This window comes from Lonchura striata, chromosome 3 (genome assembly GCF_050655825.1).
Source record: "Lonchura striata isolate lonStrDom1 chromosome 3, ASM5065582v1, whole genome shotgun sequence".
In the NCBI taxonomy this organism is placed as follows: domain Eukaryota; kingdom Metazoa; phylum Chordata; class Aves; order Passeriformes; family Estrildidae; genus Lonchura; species Lonchura striata.
In genome coordinates this window covers 38,064,911-38,079,250 of record NC_140705.1, presented here as the reverse complement: position 1 = coordinate 38,079,250, position 14,340 = coordinate 38,064,911, and the positions used below count along the sequence as shown (strand labels likewise).

General features: G+C 35.4%; 1 protein-coding gene across 10 annotated transcripts in view; it reads left to right on the top strand.

Annotated features, from left to right (window-relative positions):
* The window catches only part of EPHA7 (EPH receptor A7), a 216,891-nt gene that overhangs the window by 50,229 nt on the left and 152,322 nt on the right, over nucleotides 1-14,340 (top strand). For all 10 annotated transcript variants that reach the window (XM_085574848.1, XM_085574843.1, XM_021545324.3 and 7 more), the window contains exons 4-5: nucleotides 3,806-3,961; nucleotides 4,829-5,164. In XM_085574848.1, the coding sequence (XP_085430974.1) occupies nucleotides 3,806-3,961; nucleotides 4,829-5,164 (492 nt within the window). The remainder of the gene's footprint in view (nucleotides 1-3,805; nucleotides 3,962-4,828; nucleotides 5,165-14,340) is intronic.

Here is a 14,340-nt window from a genome sequence, read left to right as displayed (position 1 = left end):
CTGTATTTATTGTTGATTTTGTAGTATATGGGGAAAGAATTGAAACCTAATTGTGTTGTTTTAAGCTGATTGAGGTCAGTCAGGTAGGTGCTATTCTGTTTCTTTGTGCTGTCAGTAACATGTAAGGCTTTGGAGCAGCTGTTAGAACAAATTGGGAGCTTCATCTGGGAAGAGCTGTTCTGTTAAATTAGCAGCCGTAAATGACACAACAGAGTGAATGGAAGAGATTTGTATTTTGTGCTGCCTTTCTCCCCACCTCTGTGCTGCCTTTTGTCATACCCCAGAAGCCCTTCAGTTGTAAAACTATGCTGGATCTTAACTTGCTTGAGGAACATCAAATGAGTTCACATTTTAATCAAATCAGCAGTGATGAGGATGAGAACTACAACATCAGAGTGCCATCTCACCAGTTAAATCCCCCTGCATATCTTTTGTCATTGCTTGAGTTCTGTGCCTTGACTTATGTTTGAGGCTCCCTTTATAGTGAAGAAGTGCAGCTAATGAGTGCTTTTCTGTACTAAAGAAATGAAATATTAAAATGGATGTGATCAAATGTCATTTGAGTTGCCTGAAGCTTTGCCATGAGATACTTTTGTGAGAGAGTAGCTGTAATTTATCACCTTTAGATTTGTGTGTACGGAGCTCTGAGTATTGTTTGGCTACTGTGTTTGTTTTTGGTTTTTTTGCAATTAACATTTTTTAATGTTCCTTATGGAGGTAGCAGCAGTGGGGATTTTATGCCACCTGTCCCTGTAATCTTAAAAATATTACATGAAGCACTAAATTGAATCAAAATATGTACAATTAAAATAGTGTAGAACAAAACAATCCATCTAAATAAAAAAAAATCCACCATGGCAATTTGGCAAGGGAGGACAAAAGGGAATGGAAAAAAGAATCAAACCAGTGTTTTTGAATGATTCTTTCCCATCTGTTATCTGTGTAGCTGACTGGCAAGTTCTCACACCTTCGTAAGTGGTCTGTGCAACATCATGTTGGTCGAGTTTTCAGTTGTAGTTTTCTTTTCAAAGACAATGGTATGTGTTAAGAACAGATAAGGACCCAAAGGTCCTCAGTTTTGAAGCAACAGAAATATTCTACTGCTAGTCTGAAAAAAACAATTTTTGTGTGAAATTTAATTTTATGAAGAGAGATGGGAGAATAATTTATTTGCATTCTTCCAATGAGTACCTTTAATTATAGTGCACAGCCTTGCATACCCTCCTTTCTGAAGAACTACAAATTTTTTAAAAGTCTTATTTAAAAGTAATGTTTTCATACTGTTAAAAAATTCAGTTCAAGAATTGCATTTCTAGGATTTATAAGTTAAGGAGGTGGTTATTAAATGTGATCACAAGCCTCTTAGTGGACAAAAAGCTAATGGAATGGTAGCATGATATGAATGCCTGAACCTTCTGCCTGTGTTATGCTGTGCAGGAGAATAATTGGCTTTCAGTCATGTAAAGTAGTCACAGACACTCAGATCCTTTGAACTCTAATAAGAAATGCACACTTACATTAAATAGTGAGTGACTAAGCATATAAATGTCTTGATCAAGTCATCAGCAAAAAAAAACCCAAAAAACTGAAAAGGAGTTTTCTGTTTACATTTTGTTATTTCTGTCTGAAATCTTTATTTTACTCTCTGCATCTTTGCCGTGTAATGTGCCCTGCTGAGAAGGACAGACTGGAAACTCAGTGGGGATCTTTGCCTTTTAAGTTACTCTTTGCTTTGCACAGGACTACATGTTGGAAGTTCCGGTGTATTTGTCCAGTGTTTTGTTTGGCATAAGAGGAACATGACAATTTAATAAAGGCAGGAAACTATTCTTTAGTAATTTTAGGTACATTTCTATTGCAAGTACTAAAAAAGCAGACAGAAGTTTAAATGCATATCGTAATGTACATGTATACAAATCCGTTCAGCTTTTGTGCACTTCAGTCAGAAAGTTCTGAAAAAACCTTGGATGAATTTATAAAAGTCGAATTTGCCGCAACTATGAATTCACAGGTCATGTTTATCTAAAGTGCTTCTCCAAAATTCTTTTTGTAGTCTTTCTAAATAGCATATATAACAGCTTCTGTGGCACAATCAAGCTATAGCAGATTTTACATCCAGGATTAGATTTTCTTCTAATGCAAACTTGTGCCCCTTTGTCAAAATCAAAAGCTACAAGCTTTGCATGCTAATTGGCTCTGCCAAATAATTTAGTTTCCATCCACTGGGGTTTTTTTTTAGCACAACCAACTTTAAATGGTATGGCTATTTTAAGCATACTTTTCTTTAAAAACTTAGTATATTGATAGAGTAATAGACAGCGGGAATTTCCAGCTGGTGTGATCCACTGTTGATTTACATAATTAATCAGCTTTTATCTATTGTTGTCTTAAGTATTGCTGCATTTTTTTTTTTTCTCTGTTGCATAAAATTAATCAGACTAATATAACTGATGTTGCTTTAGCAAAACTATGGGTCCAGTCCAAAGGCTATTAAAGTCAAAGGTACTCCTCATTGACTTAGTGAGCTTTGGATAAAGTTCATTGTTTTCATGCTCTTTCCGTCACTGCAGTACCAGACAACTGAAATAACTGTTCCAAATATCAGTGTCTTTTGATACTTTGCATTTCTGTTCTGAGAAAATATCCAAGCAAATATGAATGTAACCAAAGTAAATTCTCTCCCTCTGAATACAGAATGACTATTTAACTAGCTTTAATATTTTGATACCCAGTACAAAGTTTCATGTGCTGTCCCTTTCCTTTGCATACAGGGGATGGCTTAAGAGGGTTATACTGTCTATTAGGGTTGGAAGAAAAAAAAAAAAGGGTCAAATAGTCTAGTTGAAAATACTTCTGCTTTAGTAGAAGGTTCTGGAGTACTTTTGTGTTTTGTTTTGCATGTTGACGGTGTTTGTAGGTTTGCCTGTAACCTCAATGCTGAAATTGAGTCTTAATCTGTTTTCAGTTTTAGTGTTGTTTGATCCTCTTCCTTATTCCCTACAGTTTTCATAGTTTATACATTCTTAAGCTGTCTGTCTAGGTTGCAGTACTCCGCTTGCAAGTCTAATGGCCAACCTGTTTCATGTGTGTTTTTGCCTCGGCAACTGTGGCAGTAGCTACAAGAAGTATTTCTAAACTTCAGAGCTGTAACACAACATATTTTTTAATTTCATGGGTTCACAGTGAGCAAACCAAAGTAAGAAGTTCTCTTGTATGCATGTTTCCTACTGTCTATCTTTTGTCTTTTCCTTGAAAGTTTTAGTAAGTTAATTTCATCTTTTAAAGTCATCTTTTAAACAAATGTTTGTGCCTCATTCTTTCCTCAGGATCAGGGTTTGCTGCTGGGTTACAGATTCTTAGGGTTTCTGAGATCAGAGAAGAAAAAATTTTGCTGCAAAACAACTATTCCAGATACCATGAACACTTCAGTGGCCTTACAGGAGATCTCTAGAGTGTTTTCCTTTGTTTAGGCCTATTGGAGGCATCCAGATATTTCACACCATTATTGTACCCTTCTTTGGTGAAAAACAGATGTTTTTTGTATTTATGTGGCCCTCTATTTTAAAATATTGTACTGCCAGCTGTTGAAATATATATATAATACATACTTGAACTCATGAAAATGCCACAAAATCATTAACAGCATCATCTGAAGAAAAAGAAATTGTGTACATATCTTGCTTGAGCCAACCTAACAGAATGGGCAGTTTAAATGTCTACAGAAATGTGTACTTCATGTGACAGAAACAGAAAAAGGCAGAAGTCCCTGCAAATCTAAATCTTAATTTGTTTTGTTGTGCTTTAGCTTGTGGCCGTGGGTTCTACAAATCCTCCTCTCAAGATCTGCAGTGTTCCCGCTGCCCTACTCACAGCTTCTCTGACAAGGAAGGATCTTCCAGATGCGACTGTGAAGATAGCTATTATAGAGCACCTTCTGATCCACCATATGTCGCATGCACAAGTGAGTGAGTCATGAATTTAATAGTAAAGGACATTGCTTAACCAACCAGGTGCAGCCACTTGCAGTGAGTAGTTTTGTCTGGCTTTTCCTGTGTTTGAAAAGTACATTTGCAATGGTAAAAGAAAATGAAAGGCAGAAAAAGGGTTGTCAGTGAATACAGAATCAGGATAAATATAATTTTCAAGTTTGCTTAGTACAGCTTTGGAAAACATTGCATGTTGCATAAGTGCATAACTCACTATCATAGATATCATACAGGCCCAGTTCTCCCTAAATTGTCGCAGACAATGTACGTTATGTCATATAATACCAAAATTAGTAATGTGAAAAATGAAAAGTAGCCTCTGTGGAACTACACTTTGATTGAACTGTAATTGGGTCTGACTTAACCTTCTAACTGCAAATAGATTGGCCTACACAGATTGGTGGTTCAAATAGTGGAAGTCTCCTAAATCCAAAACATCACTAAATATCTCTGTAAATCATATCAGAGCTGATAAAAAAAGACTACATGCAGCTTGTGCAGCATGTTTAAAAGACATGAACAAATCCCATATGTGGAAAACCTGTAAAGAAGAACTTTTGAGGTATATTAACCATTCCTTTTAATTACACAGAACAGAAACAGCTAAAATCAGTTGCAGTAAATATACAGACAATTGTTATTCTAATGTCTTTATGAAAAATAAATAAAGCTCTTACCAAATGAGTTCAAGAAAGCTTTTATGCAGCCTGTACTAAAAATAATGAAATGTTTATGTGAAGAAAAATGCTTCAAGTGTTTTCTATCACAGTAATTAAAATGCTACCTGTGTGTCCCGCTGTGGTTTTGTGTAATTACCCTGGACTTCTTTGTGTATTATGTAGGACCTCCATCTGCACCACAGAACCTAATTTTCAATATCAACCAGACTACCGTGAGTTTGGAGTGGAGTCCTCCTGCTGACAATGGGGGAAGAAGTGATGTGACCTACCGCATTTTGTGCAAGAGGTGCAGCTGGGAGCAGGGCGAGTGTGTTCCCTGTGGGAGTAACATTGGATATATGCCCCAGCAAACTGGATTAGTAGATAACTATGTCACTGTCATGGACCTGCTAGCTCATGCTAACTACACGTTTGAAGTTGAAGCTGTGAATGGGGTTTCTGACTTGAGTCGTTCCCAGAGGCTTTTTGCAGCTGTCAGTATTACTACTGGCCAAGCAGGTAAGTTTTCATCACTTATGAATCTCAGCACTGTGAGACTGAGAGAAATTTGGAACATGCAAGCTAGAGATGCAGTAAATCAGGAGCATGTTTAGTGTGTTTTGGCTCATTAATCTTTTTATCTTGCCAGCTATTTAATTTGGGCTTATAGTATTTCAGGATAACCTGTCCTGTTTCTTGGCCTCAGGATTGCTTTCAGAAAGCATTCACAAAAGACTTAAAGAAGATTCACAGCTTTGTTATTAAATAGAATTTCTTAACTTAGGAACATTTTTTTGGTTTTGTTCTTATTTAATTGTAGTTAATTCCCTAGTATCTGAAGATAAAAAATAGATGTGACAGTTTTATACAGACTTCCTTTTTGAATTTTTTAAACATGTATGGGAGTTCTAGTTCACTGAAAGATTATTTGGATTTCTGATAGTGTTTTCAGTGTTAATGTTTTCCCTCAGGGCAATATTTCTGATTTATCTTATATTTCCAGATATTTGATTATGAGATGCAATGAGAATGTGATGATTATTCTTTGTTTCTTCTATTTATCATAATCTGACAGGTGAAATGTCAGGGGAAATAAAATCAAACCAGCATATCACCCCAGGGAAAAAAAAGGCTTTCGTTTTCTGCGGCTGAATGAAAAAAAAAAAAAAAAAAAAAAAGACTTCTCAAATTTAGGTTTCCAAACTGGCCAGTTGCTTGTTGATAAAATTACAGACAATAAGTGTGCCGTGGTCTTAAAGAGAGGATAGTAAAGCTAACCTTTTGTAATTTGAACAATCTTAAACCAAATATTATTTGCAAGATCTTGCTTTTGAAGAAATATCGTAAAAGAAAATATAAAGTGAATATCTAATGTGATGCTTCCTGTAAGACTAATATTTTAAAGGATAATACTTATATTGTGGAGGAAATTTCAATGACTGAATCCTGGTGTTTTTTTTTTTTTTAGTGAAGTAAAAATGATCCCCTAAAATAATGTTTTGAGCTAAGAGCAAACTCACCAAACAGGGTACACAAACAGTAAAAACTGTAGTTATTTTGTACTTTAATGATAGTAATCTCAAAAAATAAAATAAGGGACAAGAAATTTAGTTCAAAACCTTCCTTCCTTCCCCCCAAATTTAGGACAGTTGATATGGTTGTTCAAGTTAGGCTGGAGTATTTAATCTCTCTATAGTGCTTTTATGGATTCCAAGTGCACATTTTATATTATTTTGGAGCCATCTCTGTGGCTGAAAGGATTGGTCTCTGTGTCCATTCAGTTCTTGAAGTTTCTGATGAGATTTTCAGCACAGAAAACTTACCCTGAGACTATTTTTTTACCACAGATGATATTATTTTGGCACCTTGATTTTTCATCTTCAAAATAATTCTCCAAACATGCACAGGTGGACAGTGTTCTGCTCTCTGTAGATGACTGTACAGAACTATCACATAAAGAAGAGGATTTGGAGTTTTTCCTATTTAGCTGAATCAAATTGGCTTTACTTTATGTGCTTTGATGGTTCAGTGGCACACAAGGTAAAGGAAGAAACAATGCAATTTAGTGACTAGTATCACATCTCAAGAGGATGAAAGAGCCTTAATCAGAAGTTTGTTGTGTTATCTCCAAGATAGCTCATTATAGTTCATTATTTTGTGTTGTTGTAGTCATGGATTGTTAGGGTTTTTATTAGGCCAGAATATATAATGTGGTTATCCTGTGCTATCTTCTACATAACACAAGTTATGTGATTTTATGAAATGATTCTCACATCAAGGCCAGAGATGTTAGTGAAACTGTATCTTGCATATATATTAGAGGCAGCATCTAGACTTTACTAATTATTTAAAGTAATCAAAAATCTTCAACCTCCTAGACAAGCTTTGTAAGACCATGAAGAAGGAGATCTGACTCTGTTCCTTCCCTACGTTCTAGTTTCCTGTGGGATTATGTACAGACCAGCATTTCACAGGATTTGACACTGTGTAGAGAAAGGGTATGACTGAAGCTTTGCCTGTTTAGCACTTCTGAATATAAAGATTTAAAAGCTTCCAATTTGGCATCTAAAAGGAATGTATGTGGGGGACAGATTTTGGAAGAAAAAAATGGCTTTAAACTCTTTTTGTTGCAGTTTTCTCTGTAAAATGAAGGTAACCTTCACTTTTCCTTACCAAGCTTTTCAAGATTTTCTGATTAGAAGTGCCACATAAATGCAGCTTTTTTTTTCCCACAAAATTACAAAATTTGTGTTAAAGAAGAGATAGACATTCAGAACAAATGCATTTAGCAAAAGGAAAGACCTCTTCTAGTTATTTTTGCAACAGCATGTTTTGGATCCTAATACTGGTTTCTTTGGTTTCTCAAGGAGGAAAATATTTTAGGTGGAACAGATTGATGACTATAATTGAACAGAAAGAGACTGGTTGCTCAAAGCAAACTGTTATGCTTCTGTGTTTCTCTTTTATTTTACTATAGAGAGAAAGAAAATGTTGGATTTATTTATAGCCAAGTAAACTAGGATTCATGCAGCTCTCATTTGTTCCTGTGTGACTGTTCTATGCTTCTGGAAAAACTGACTTTTTCTATGCCCATATTGCTTTTTATGTGTGTAAATGTGTCTAACTAAACCTTCTTCACAAGTTATTATGCTAACACAATAGGTGGCTATATATAATTACTGGGTTCACCAGTTGCACAGAGGATTGCAATGAGATTTTCCCTTTGTAGTTTTGGTTTAATTGAATTGCTCCTTTGTGGCCATAGTCACAAAATTCAAATAATTGTGTAATGATAACAGGAAATTATTGATAAAAGAATGGGGTTATAGAATATATTCAGTGTTTCTTCGCCCACATGGAACAAGCTTCTGATGAGACAAAGAGAGCATGCCACATAAAAGAACCAGGTGGTGGATAAAAACCTATTTATATTTGTGGAAATAACACAATAAAATGACTGCAAGTGGGTAGGTATCATTTCACATCTCTTATATATATACACGTATGACACATTGCTGTTCATTCCTTGTTTAAAAAAGACTTTGTGACTAGGCTATCAGTTGTCATATGGTATGTTTTTGTGCCTCAGCCAAGAACCACGAGGCCTTTGGTTTTGCTTTGTTTTCTTCTTTTTGACAAGATTAAGTACACAAAGTCCCCCAGGAGTAAACCATCTTGTTTCATATCTTGCCTATCCAGCGTCATATAAAGAATACAGGGTGTCATCCCAGTACTGCAAGCTGATCTAGGAGAACCCCTGCATCCTTGTAGAATTCAGATTTGCATGTAACTAAGCTCTAATTATAAAGAGCTGCACCTGGTGAACAGCTGACAAGCACTATCTTTGCAAGGATGAGTTTTTAGCAAAAATAAAATTGGTTACTTCCCTGAGAAGATATTTCCCTTTACAGTTGTACTTGTAGTTCTTTTGGATCCATCAAATTCCTTCCCAAATTTTACATTTTTTCCATACAAGACCCAGAAGGTGAATGGAAATTGGGTAGGTTTCACTGCAGATGAATATTTGCTGTATTTTGGATTTCATGCATTTTCATTTTACAAAATTTGCTTCAATAACAATTTTATAATTTTTCTGTTGACATTTTTGCAAAGATAGTGTGTTTTTAAAACTATCTTTCTGCATCCTTTCCTCTAGAATTTTTCTGAATGAACAATGGACTCATCTCTGGTAAAGTGTTATATACACCCAACCTATGCTGGCCTTGATAAAACTTAGGATATTTTGAAGGAATACCAAAATTTATCAGGGTTTGAGAAAATTTAAGTATATGTCCTGAGCCAATTTAAATTGTCTTTATAGTCATTGAAAAGAAAAATCATATCCAAGGGGACACTCATCGTGCCTTATTATCATAACTTAAGACAAATAGAAGTTAATATGTAATGCCAATAACTGTTCCTAAATGTACTCATTGCTCTTGTGCATGGAGCACTTGCTAATGCTTGCTGCTTCTTCACAGCAAGAGAAGGGTGCCCTATAGCACTCTTAGGTCATGCTGTGCCTTCGGATGCACTTAATGCTGACAACTTCAAGTGGTTAAAAAACTGCTTCAGTTCCATCACCAAGGCTTACTCTTGAAAAACATTTTTTTTAGTAACAATTTCCTTTGTATTATATGTTGATTTGCTGCTATTCCATTTTTGCATCTTAGAGTTCAATTTTGAGACCTTTTCTTACAAAAAAAAGCAGATCCCAAATTTCACAGTTAAAAAAAAAAAAAAAAGGAAGCCAAATTTGTCAAATTGGCATTATCCCAGCAACTTGAACTGAAAAAAAAACATTACATGCTATAAAAGCATGACTGCTAGCAGCAGCACTGTTGATTTACATGACAAAAAAAAAAAAAGGCTGAATGCATAAAGGCAAATGTATTTTGCATTTGGGTTTGCATTTTGCAAAGGGTTCTGCCTTCTTATGTAATTCTGAAGTCTTTCTAAATGAGAGTGACACTTCACATTCTCTCATGTTACATTCTCCTTTCATTCTTGCTGCTTATAATTTTTCTTTTGTCTTGTTTCTTTACTCTTTTCCCCCAGCTTTCAATTAGCCCTACTCATTTTTTAAAGTCTCTTCTTTCATAGCCTGTACACTACTGACCATCTATTTATTTCCTGTTCCTGTCAGTTTCACTTAAACCTGACTTTTCTTCAGCGATGAACTGTCCCCCAGCAGAGGCAGCAATCAAAAAGATGGATGCCTGCAGCTTTCCCAGTCACTATGACTTCAGTGCTCGAGTCCTATTCTCACTTCCCTCCTTTCCCCAGGCCATTTTGGTTTCTTCCCATTGTGCCACCAAGTTGTTTTAATCTCCCTTCATCTACATCTTCCATCCAGTGTTCACTTCTGGTGCTACATGACAGCTTCAAAGTTCAACTTAACCTTTTTTCAATATTTTCCCATTTCAGTGGACTTCCTTTAGCTCTAGGTTTCCTTGGTTATTTCCTGATAATGACTTTTTGAGCTATGCTTCTTCTCTTATTGTCCAACTGTAGATTAGTTTTTGCACATTGATATGGCTATATCATCAGTATATTTTTTTAAAAGCAATGCCTCATGTAAAAAGAATTCAGATTATAAAAAATAATGTTTTCTTTTTACCAAAAAGTGTTTTACCTGTTGAGCTGGGGGAATTATTTTACAAAAAGTCACTTTTCAAATGTAATAGTCACTAAATGCTTTCATTAAAGTGAGGTTTTTAGAAACCTATATTTGATGATGACTGCATTTGGGTTACCTTTTTGCTTATGTTCTTAATGGGAGCTATATGGATGTCTGTGCTTGTTCCTAATAATATTTAAAATATATTTTAAGATTTAAAAAAATTTTCCTAGACCAGTAGGCAGAGAGCATAGCAGTCTAAGTGTTCTGCACTCCATGGTCATCAACTAAAAAGGGAAAAAATAGGGTAGAAATTAGTTGCATATGGTAGTTATTATTCTTGTACTTTTTTGGCTATCTTTTCAGTACATTAAAAGAATGGATTGGGTTATTTCTGTGGAGCTAAGACTGCCTATTGATCTGCAATCACATTACTCTGAACTAATATCACAGTTTTTTTTACAGGAGGTGATAACTGAGTTTATGCCTGAATTAAACTGATGGATAAAAACTTGATAAGAATCCAGTCTCTGTATAGCAAATACCATCAGATCAAGGAAAGCAGTTTGTTCATTCAGTGATTATATCAGGTCATATTTAATATTGTGACATCCACAAGGTTATAGAGATACTACAGAATTGCAAGGTTGGGTCATTATTAGATTATTAAAAGTTAGATTTCTCTTCAGGAGTTTCATAAGATAGGAAACATCTGAGTAGGATATAATATGGTATGGCACATGTATTTGAGAGTTTCAATGATATTTTATGTACAGACACAGAATATGTATATTCACAAAAATTTTGCAATGACAAGCAGAATGTTTTATAAGAAACTGTACCACAGAGCAGCTAATTGAAATTAATTCCTTTTTTTTTCTACTATTTAGTCCTAATTTGTTTCAATATTTTTCACTGAAAGATAAGAGAGATTAAAAGCAAGCAGATGATAGCTGTGTTGCTTAGGGTCTGATCCTGCACCGCTGAAGTCAATGGAAGCTTTGTCATTGACTTCAATAGGAGCAGGATTTGAACCTTATGCTCTATCAGAACACACAGGAACAAAAGCAATGGGCGCTCTGTCATCCTGAAAGCAAACTTTAACTTCATATAACATTTGGAGTGATATCCCTCTATCAGGGTTTTGCACATCAGTTTGTGACTGAATGTAATTTGGATTTCAATTTGGATTTTTTGTATAGCTTACTAAAAATACATTGCTGCTGGTTTTTTTGCTTGGGTGTTTTTTTTTGTTTGTTTGTTTGTTTTGTTTGTTTTTATTCTGTTTTTTGGGTTTTTTGTTCGTTTTGTTTTGTTTTTTCTAATGGATATCAGAACTCTTGCCTGTCCAGCCCTATCATAAAAGCTATTTTGGAAGGGATGTAATAATTTTTGCTAAGAAACTAATTTTTTTCTATAAAGACTGTGAATTTTACAATAGTTAGAAGTGAAAATAATGGGAAGCTACACTCTAGTGTAACTACAGAAAGATTAAGTGAAGCTTCAGCTTCACAGAAACAGAGCTCCAAATTAGAAATGGTTTTATTAAGCTATGTATGTTGAATGTTTGGTGACAACCTGCTCAGAGAAGCATGACAGCCGCAGGGCTATTGACTTTCCTGTGCACTGAGCTATTGAAAAAGCAGGCTATGTCACCATGGTCTAATGTATACTACTCAAGAATAATTTCACCAAGCTGCACAATAAAAAACTATGTACTTGAGGAAGAAAATGAGTAACATAAAGTACAATTTAGCCATGGAATGGAGGGATTACTTTACTGATGTCACACAGAGGACTAGGAGCCCCTTTTTTCTTTTAAAAACATGGACCACCTGTCTCCTCAATATTTATGAGTTAAACCAACTGTGTTCATAAAAACAATGGTGAAAAATTAACCCTGATCTGAAAAAGCAAGTATTAATATCACACTGTCTATGACCAATATTTGAAAGGTCTCTAAGATTAAAGAGCTCTACTTGTGACATCTGCTGGGTGAATTTTTAAATCCTCAAAAACCCCTTCTTCTTTCCCTTCATCCATAGTTAGATTTTTTTCTCATGTCAACAAGTTCTTTTCAACAGTGTAGAAATTTTTTGCACTTTTCTATATTTTTGGGGAACTATAATACATAGTTCTGTGCTGACCCAGCTAGTATCAAAGACTTCCAGGAAAGCTGTATTACAAAGACAAGAAATCACTTGATGTATTTATACTTGGTGATACACATTCTAGAGCAGCTAATTAACTTATGTGCAAAGAAGATACAGCTTCAGAGACCTTGGATTTTCACAGCAGAACAACATCCCCATATCTTCCTTTTACTGCTTCTTGTGCACTATAGTATGGTAACTGGCTGCAGGATATAAATAAGTGCAGGATATCATCAGTAGTAATTTTGAACTCAGTGTTGTTTTGTTTCAAATCTTTTGAAGAATTAAAGTGCCATTGTCATTAGAACAAACAAAACCTTTTAAGTGCTCAGATGCTTTTTCAAAGAGAAGTGAACACCACTGTTGAAAAGGCACTATTGCAAGTTTTTAAGTGCTACCAAATGTGAAATCCTAATTCAGGTTGAATGTAGTGAATTAAAAAATTCTTAGACTGCAACGTCTTTATACAGTGAAGCATTTAATGACAGCATGGCATGGAGCCAACCTACTGTAATGACTCCTGTGGAAATAAAGAGAGAAGGTAGCTTGTATAGGGAGAGCTAAAGAAGTTTGTTCATTAAGCTTAAAAGATGCCGTGTAGAATTGTCCAGCAAGGTAAGACAGTGCATTTCCAGTTTCCTCTTTTTATATCTATTCTCTTTAGAAATATAGTCAGAGATTGTGCTGCATCTCTTTTGAAGCACATCATATTTTATTCAGTTACTTATTTTATATTTGTTGCCTGTGCCAATAAGCATCCTTTTTTTAGAAGGAAAAACAGATTTGGCTAAATGGGCCCTCAGTGGAGAAATACAAGTCTTCTTCTTCTGGCTCATGGCCTTCTGGCAATTTAGGACAAGTATTAATGGCCCAAGAATAAACAGTTCACCTCTGTCAAGGGTGAAGATAGACATACTCTTTTAAGAGATGGGTATGATCTTTCCAATACTTGTGGTGTAATAAGAAAGGGAGACATCTCCCTTAATAAATCATTGCTGACTTACCCACTGACAACCCATGGGTATCAGCAGACTTTTCAGGTGCTGGAGTAGTCTCAATAATTAATAGCCTGAACAATTTTTGCCAACTTTGACATGTCACTGCCGTATGTAGTTTCTTCTGCTTTGTATGTGATAGAACCAGCCCTGACTCCATAGGGCCTATTCCTAACGGAACAGTTTTATCTACTACTCTTTAGTGTATGTATTGTTTTGTACACTTAAACATTTGTGTAATCTTTCCCTGTAACAGTCAAAATATCTAATTGGTTCTATTTCTAGAGGGAACTCTGAGGGCAGTTTACTGAGGAAGCCATAGTTGAAGGCTGCAAGTTGACAACAATAAAAGTGTTATCCCAAGTTCAATAGTTAATGTTAAGATAGGAGATGCTGATTATCTTTTTCTTTGCTTCGTTAGTGATGAATGGAAGCAAATTTGATGCAGACAGCAATCTGGTGGAATGATGCAGAGCTATCTTTGAAAACATCTGTACTAACGCACCAATGCAGTAAATTATAGCTACAAGCGAACGACATTGATCCAAGAGGATCATTAACAGCTTTAACCAACTGATCCAAGTAATAGGGTAAATGAGAGAACATTATCAAGATCTGATTTTTACAGCTGTCAACTGAAATTGCTAAAACATGATTACCACTTCCTCTCAACTTCCACTATTCTATGACTTAAATTTAGTGTATCCTATTGTGGTCAGCCAACAAGGATCAATTAAGTGATAAAATACACAGGAAAAAATTGCCCAGTGATCATGCACTCCATTTACCAGGAGGTCAGTCACAAAGGGAGAGATAATTGCTGCAAGCCAGCAAAATTAATCGGGGATGAACCAGAAAGGATGATGTATGTTCTGTGACAAAGTACGTGACAGAGATGTACGTATAAACCTGTAGCTACTTGCCTTG